Source organism: Anolis sagrei, chromosome 2 (assembly GCF_037176765.1).
Source record: "Anolis sagrei isolate rAnoSag1 chromosome 2, rAnoSag1.mat, whole genome shotgun sequence".
NCBI lineage: Eukaryota > Metazoa > Chordata > Lepidosauria > Squamata > Dactyloidae > Anolis > Anolis sagrei.
Window position 1 is genome coordinate 19307751 of NC_090022.1, and position 7352 is coordinate 19315102.

Genomic DNA, 7352 nt, shown 5'->3' on the forward strand with positions numbered 1-7352 from the left:
AAATGGTTTTCCTTAGGCCTGGGCGGTTTCGTTTCGTTAATTCGTAATTCGTTAATAATTCGTTAATTTTTCCAATTACAAAACGATAACGAACCATTCTGGAGCAATTATTTAAAAAAAACGAATTTTTAAATACGTTTTGTAAATGCTTCGTATTTCGTTATTGTATTCGTTTCGTTATTGTTCCGAGATCATTTCGTTATTATTTCCGCATGTCTGGGCCAGTTTTATGGTTTAATTAGTGAAAAAAAATTATAATATCACACCAACAGTCAAGAACAGAGGGAGAGGGAAGCTTCAGAAGTTTTTGGAGGTTTTTTAGCGTATTTCGCGGTCACGTCCGCCATTAACTAATCGATTCGTTATTGTTTCGGAAATCGATTCGTTAATTTTTTACCATTTACGAAATTTCGTAAATATCGAACTTTTTAAAAGGAAAATTTTGTAATTATTTTAAATATCGAAACAAAAAAACCCCCCAAATACAAATCGATTTTAGAAACAAATTTTTGCATTGTTACCCAGGCCTAGTTTTCCTCCTTCTAAACCCACCCCCATTGGACAATCCTTCTCCCTCTAGCACCCCCTTGTGGCCTCCGCCTGGATAATGGAACAATACCAGATAACTAAAGGGAACAAAACTATACCTGCATTCTGAACAGATAAACTGCTTCCAGGAACGAGGTACTGAACAGATAAACTGCTTCCAGGAACTTATCCACACACGGAAATTAGCTATTTAAAGAGACTGGATGGCTATCTTTTGGGGGTGCTTTGAACGCGATTGCCCTGTTTTTTGGCAGGGTGTTGGACTAGATGGCTCAAGAGGTCTCTTCCAATTCTATGATTCTATGATTCTCTTGTCTCCTGTTATTATCATCTCTACTAGATGACAGGGAGTCCATCTACAGACCACAGAATTAAGGCAGTTTGACATCACTAACTTCCATGACTAATAGCTAGGGATTAGCACTCTTTGGCCGAGGATTAAAGACCTTGTAAGACTGCAGAAACCATGATTCCATATCATCGAGCATCAGCAGTTTTAGTGGTGCCAAACTGCATTACTTCTACAATGTAGGAAGCTTTTATTACCCCTTCCTCTGGTAGTCCCCTGCCACAAAGCTGTATAAAATCCCACATTCATAGAATCATAGAATCAAAGAGTTGGAAGAGACCTCATGGGCCATCGTCCAACCCCCTGCCAAGAAGCAGGAATATTGCATTCAAATCACCCCTGACAGATGGCCATCCAGCCTCTGTTTAAAAGCTTCCAAAGAAGGAGCCTCCACCACACTCCGGGGCAGAGAGTTCCACTGCTGAACGGCTCTCACAGTCAGGAAGTTCTTCCTTGTGTTCAGATGGAATCTCCTCTCTTGTAGTTTGAAGCCATAGTCTCCAAGGAAGCAGAAAACAAGCTTGCTCCCTCCTCCCTGTGGCTTCCTCTCACATATTTATACATTATCTGATTTGAACTGGGTTATATGGCAGTGTGGACTCAGATAACCCAGTTCAAAACAGATATTGTGGGATGTTCTGCCTTGATATTCTGGGTTATATGGCTGTGTGAAAGGACCCATAGTTATTGGCCCCATCTACAATGCCATATAATCCCTCTTCTGAATCCAGATTACGGTATATGTTTTGATCCAGATTATATGGTAATGGAAACTCATATCTTGTAGTTCAAAGCAGGTAATCTGGATTCAAAAACTGGATTATATGGCAGTATAGATCCAACCATTGTTAGTGACTCATAGGTAAAGGTAAAGGTTTTTTTTCCTGACATTAAGTCCAGTCGTGTCTGACTCTGGGGTGTGGTGCTCATCTCCATTTCTAAGCCAAAGAGCTGGCATTGTCCGTAGACACCTCCAAGGTCATGTGGCCAGCATGACTGCATACAGCGGCATTACCTTCCTGCTGGAGCGGTACCTATTGATCTACTCACATTTGCATGTTTTTGAACTGCTAGGTTGACAGAAGCTGGGGCTAACAGTGGAAGCTCATACCCCACCCCGGATTAGAGCCTGTGACCTTATGGTCAACAAGTTTAGCAGCTTAGTGGTTTAACCCACTGCACCACTGGGGGCTCCTAGATAGTGGCTCATACATAAGTCCAAATTCTTCTCTGCATTCTCTGAGTTTGGCCCCATACTGGTCTTACCCTGACTCTTTCACACAGTTGCCACACGTCGTCTTGGAAGCTGGAGCCGCAGGAAAAGCCCGACTGGTTGTGTTTACTGCAAGACACACAGAAAAGGAAGGGATTCCATTTTAGAGACACATCTGAATTCCACTTACTTCTGAAACCCAGCTGAGTTTAGGATGCTTCTGTGGTTGAAAAATGTGGTTGAAAAAATACACATGTGGGTGCAGAGATTTTTACAATTACTTAAATTCATCATATGAACTGCGCTTTCTGCACTTCTTTGGATCTCTTTTCACAGATTTCTCTTGAAAGTAATTGGAAAGTTTGGCATATGTTCAAGTTCATTTGTCAGATCATGGTCTGAGAAGGTTGTAACCGGTGTAAAAATAAAAAAGTAACTTGAATACCTTTTTAAAAAGTATTTTGCCTATTTATTTAACCAAGAGTTTTCCAAGAAGTGGGTTACAACACTTTAGTGCAGGGGTCTTCAAACTAAGATACGGCCCTCCAAGGTCATTTACCTGGCCCTCGCTCAGGCTCAACCTAAGTCTGAAACAACTTGAAAGCACACAACAACAACAACAATCCTATCTCATTAGCCAAAACAGGCCCACACTTCCCACTGAAATACTATTAAGTTTATATTTGTTAAAATTGTTCTTCATTTTAATTATTGCATTGTTTTAAAGAGTTTTTTTGCACTGCAAATAAGATATGTTCAGTGTGCATAGCAATTCATTCATGTTTTTTTTTTCCAAATTATAATCTGGCTCTTCAAAAGTTTGAAAGACTGCAACCTGGCCCTCTGTTTAAAAAGTTTGAGGACTCCTGCATTAGTGCGTCAGCTGCAGTGTGTGTAAGTGTGTTGCACAACCGTAATGAGAAATCTCTGAGTCTATGTGAAATAAAAATTAAGTCAAATATTTTAAAAATATGAAATGTTTGAATGATATATGTTCTGCCCCTATACATTTCATCATTATAATTTATGTATGTGTATATCTCCCATAAGGGGTTCGTTTAATTCCAGGTTTGCTAGTAAAACTGAATTACCGTGTTGCAAAATGATGCATGTCTAAAAAGTGTGTCATCAACACAAAATGTTTGGAAAGCTCTGATTTAACTTGTAATTTAGTACAGCAGGATATATTTGCAATGTGTGGTTTCAATTGTGTTTTATGAAGAGCATTAGCTACATTAGCTAGGATGAAATGTTCAGTATAAATCAAATGTGTTATTGTTAGGTAAAGGCAAAGGTTTCCTCTGATATTAAGTCTAGCTATGTCTGACTCTGGAGGGTGGTGCTCATCTCCATTTATAAGCCGAAGAGCTGGCGTTGTCCATAGACATCTCCAAGTTCTTGTGGATAGCATGACTGCATGGAGCGCTGTTACCTTCCCACAGATCTACTCACACTTGCATATTTTCAGAGTTCTAGGTTGGCAGAAGCTGGGCCAAACAGCAGGAGCTCAACCCGCTCCCCAGATTCAAACCACCAACCTTTTGGTCAGCAAGTTCAGTAGCTCAGCAGTTTAACCCGCTGCGCCACCATGTACAATGCATTTTCCCCCTTTTCAAATGAATCCTCTTTATTTTAGAAGCTGGGGAGTGAACTACAGCAAATATGGAAGGCTCATTCTAGATTTTCCGTATTCAGTCTGACTTACACAGATATTCATAAGGCTTGCTGTTGCCCATTTCAGCCCAGTTGGTGTTGCTGTAGAATTTCTGGAGGACATGGAGGGCTTTCCCAGCACTCAGGCGAGCTGACTCCAAAGCAGACGAATTCACATGGCCTTTGAGGCCAGAGAGCACAGAGTCCCTCAATATTCGGAGTTGGTTGATGCCTAGGAATGAATAGCATGGAAGAGATTGGTTGTAACAATTTTTTACCATATTTCCTTTCAAACATGAGGAAGTTTAATCCAGGTTTCAGTCCGAAATAGCATGTCTTGCTCTAGTCCTAGATTTAGTTGGAGTAGAGTTAGAAATGGAGAGAGGGACCTACTGTAGGCTTGTCATTTTTGGTTTCTGGAATATTGTGTCCAATATTTTCCTGTTGAGGGCACCACAATTGAAGAGAGATATTGACAAGCTGGAAAGTGTTCAGAGGAGGGCGACTAAAATGATCAAGGGTCTGGAGAACAAGCCCTATGAGGAGCGGCTTAAATTGCTGGGCATGTTTAGCCTGAAGAAGAGAAGGCTGAGAGGAGACATGATAGCCATGTATAAATACGTGAGAGGAAGTCATAGGGAGGAGGGAGCAAGCTTGTTTTCTGCTGCCCTGGAGACTAGGACGCAGAACAATGGCTTCAAACTACAAGAAAGGAGATTCCATCTGAACATGAGGAAGAACTTCCTGACTGTGAGAGCCGTTCAGCAGTGGAACTCTCTGCCCTAGAGTGTAGTGGAGGTTCCTTCTTTGGAAGCTTTTAAACAGAGGCTATGGCCATCTGTCAGGGGTGCTTTGAATGCAATTTTCCTGCTTCTTGGCAGGGGGTTGGACTGGATGGCCCATGAGGTTTCTTCCAACTCTATGATTCTATGTTTGGACTAATAGATTTATAGCGCAGTGACAGAGCACAGGAATTAATGAAAGGCAAATCATGTTTTTAATTCTCCAGGATTTGCATGAATTTCTGTCCACACCCTATTTGTTTCAACAAGATATCCAATCCATTCCAGTTCACAGTTGAGTTCTTCCTTGCACCCAACCCCAAGAAATACTTCCCTGAAGGTCACAACACTTCTGAACACATGCTTACTTTTAGTGATCTCCTCACAGTAGAAGAAGAAGCTGCTGTCCTCCATGTGGAGGACCTCCACAAGATTATTCCCAGAGGTGATTTCTTGAAGGGCTTTCACAAAGCGATTGGGGGAGACATCAGCTGGGCAAGGAAAAAAGGGGGGAAGACAGGTCATGTTATTACAGAAACACAAAATCCATAGATACAAACTTATATTTTTACAAACTGGATTTAGATACAATAACAGGAACCAAGGCCCCCCAGATGTTATTGGAATACAATTCCCCAAATCCTGCATCACTAGCCACTCTGGCTCTTGAGATTAAGGGGAGTGGTAGTCCAACCACATTTTCTCTCACTCCTGCGTAAATGTCTGGTGATGGTGAGTAGCATAGTGTTGCAGTCTGAGCACTAAACTATGACTCTGATGTCCAAATATCTGCTCAAGGCCCTTCCACACAGCCATATATCCCAGAATTTCAAGGCAGAAAATCCCACAATATCTGTTTGAACTGGGTTATCCACACTCATAATGTGGGATTCCTGCCTTGATATTCTGGGATATAGGGCTGTGTGGAAAGGCCCTCAGTCATTGAAACCAGATTGGTGACAATGGGTTAGTCGCACACTCTCAGCCTTAGGAAATCCTATGAGTTCACCTTAAGGTTGCCATGTATCAGAAATGAGTTGAAGGGTGATAAGTACAGGACAGGGGCTTACTTCCTCTAAGGCCCCTTCTAAACAGCTCAATAAAACCCCACATTATCCGCTTTGAACAATGTATACTCAGATAGTAAAGGTAAAGGTTTTTCCCTGACATTAAGTCCAGTCATGTCCTACCCTGGAGGTGGTGCTCATCTCCATTTCTAAGCCAAAGAGCCGGCATTGTCCATAAATACCTCCAAGTCATGGCCGGCATGACTGCATGGAGTGACGTTACCTTCTTGCCCAAGCAGTACTTATTGATCTACTCACATTTGCAAGTTTTCAAACTGCTAGGTTGACAGAATTTGGGGCTGACAGCAGGAGCTCATGACGCTCCCCGGATTCGAACCTGCGACCTTTCGGTCAACAAGTTCAGCAGCTCAGTGCTTTAACCCACTGTGCCACTGGGGCTCCAGATAACATAGTTCAAAGCAGATATTATGGGATTTTCTGCCTTGATATTCTGGGTCATATGGCTGTGTGGAAGGGCTCCAAGTTGAACAGAAGAACAGTCACTAGGCATAAGAAAAAATATGCTTTTGGGGGGATTGTAGGAGAAAGTCAATGCATGATGACGTTCAGCTCGCCAAGAAGGAGCCAGTGAAATCCTGTAAATCAATGTTGATTTCCAGAGTTTCATTGAGCAGGGATTGGAACAATGAATTTGAATATGCAGTTTGCCCTGAGATCATTAAGGCCCCTTCCACAATGCCCCTATACCCCAGGATCTTATCCCAGATTTTCTTATTGCAGATTATCTGGTAGTGGAGACTCATACAATCCAGTCTAAAGCAGATAATCTGAGATTGGATACTGAGATATAGGGCAGTGTAGAGGGGGGCTTGGGTTATGTTCTCTGGACCACAAAAGATAACTTTTCCAAACTCAGGTCTCCTGGCTCCCATAGAGAAGCGAACAAGACCTACATTCATAACACGTGGAACAAAAATGGAAGACAACAAGGACTATTTGCATAGAGCTTGGAAAGTCCTCATCTTTTCTCCTCTCCTACCTTGAAAATAGGCCTTGAAAAGTCCAGTAGCAGTCAGTGGCTTCATATTTTCCAACTGTCCTGGGGTCATGGGTGGTTTTCCGGGCAGAGGGTTCCTCTCCATGTACCACGCCACGGCCCGAAGCACCCCCATCTCCGTAATATCAGTATCCGTGAAGTCACTTGGATCAATCCCACCCGATTCATGATTGGGGCGGAATCCACTCGCAATGCTCAGACAGAGGAGCAGAGGGAGATTTTTGAGGAGCAGCATGTCTATTCTTTTAATATCAGGGATCAGATGGATGGCAGAAATGGGACAGGCCTTCCGCTCCCTCCTGATGTGCCTCCTGGACTGCTTTGACAGCAGAGTGTTGCATTTGCCCTCTCGGATAAATAGCTGAGGCATCTCACAGGGAACCTCCCTACCTGTTCACTCCATTTCCTCATATGTCTAAAACTACAAGGACAAAAATAAAAGAAAGGGAGGGAGGGGGAATTATCCACTTCCCAAACTTTTCTTTGATCACTAGTCAGCACTCCTTATCTCTACTGGAAGGGAGATGTCAATGTGCTTCACCTATAAACATGCCTCAAGACTTTGACACCTTTAAGAGTGACAGATAGGCTTTAAAATGAAATTCCTATTCCCAGGAAAAGGAATATAGGGACAGGAATAGACCCAAGCTCTAGCCATTTTGATTGCTGACATAAAACCCTGTTTCCTCGAAAATAAAACAGGGACTTATATTAAGTTTTG

At 42.4% G+C, this 7352-nt stretch overlaps 1 protein-coding gene across 1 annotated transcript in view; it reads right to left on the bottom strand.

Moving 5' to 3' along the window:
- LOC132765687 (von Willebrand factor A domain-containing protein 7-like) overlaps positions 1-6942 on the bottom strand; it is a 28375-nt gene extending 21433 nt beyond the window's left edge. The window contains exons 1-4 of the mRNA XM_067465521.1: positions 6614-6942; positions 4915-5037; positions 3817-3996; positions 2165-2240 (exon numbers count right to left, since the gene is read on the bottom strand). Of these exons, the coding sequence (XP_067321622.1) occupies positions 2165-2240; positions 3817-3996; positions 4915-5037; positions 6614-6866 (632 nt within the window). The 5' untranslated portion in view covers positions 6867-6942. The remainder of the gene's footprint in view (positions 1-2164; positions 2241-3816; positions 3997-4914; positions 5038-6613) is intronic.
- Between the last annotated feature and the right edge of the window lie 410 nt (positions 6943-7352).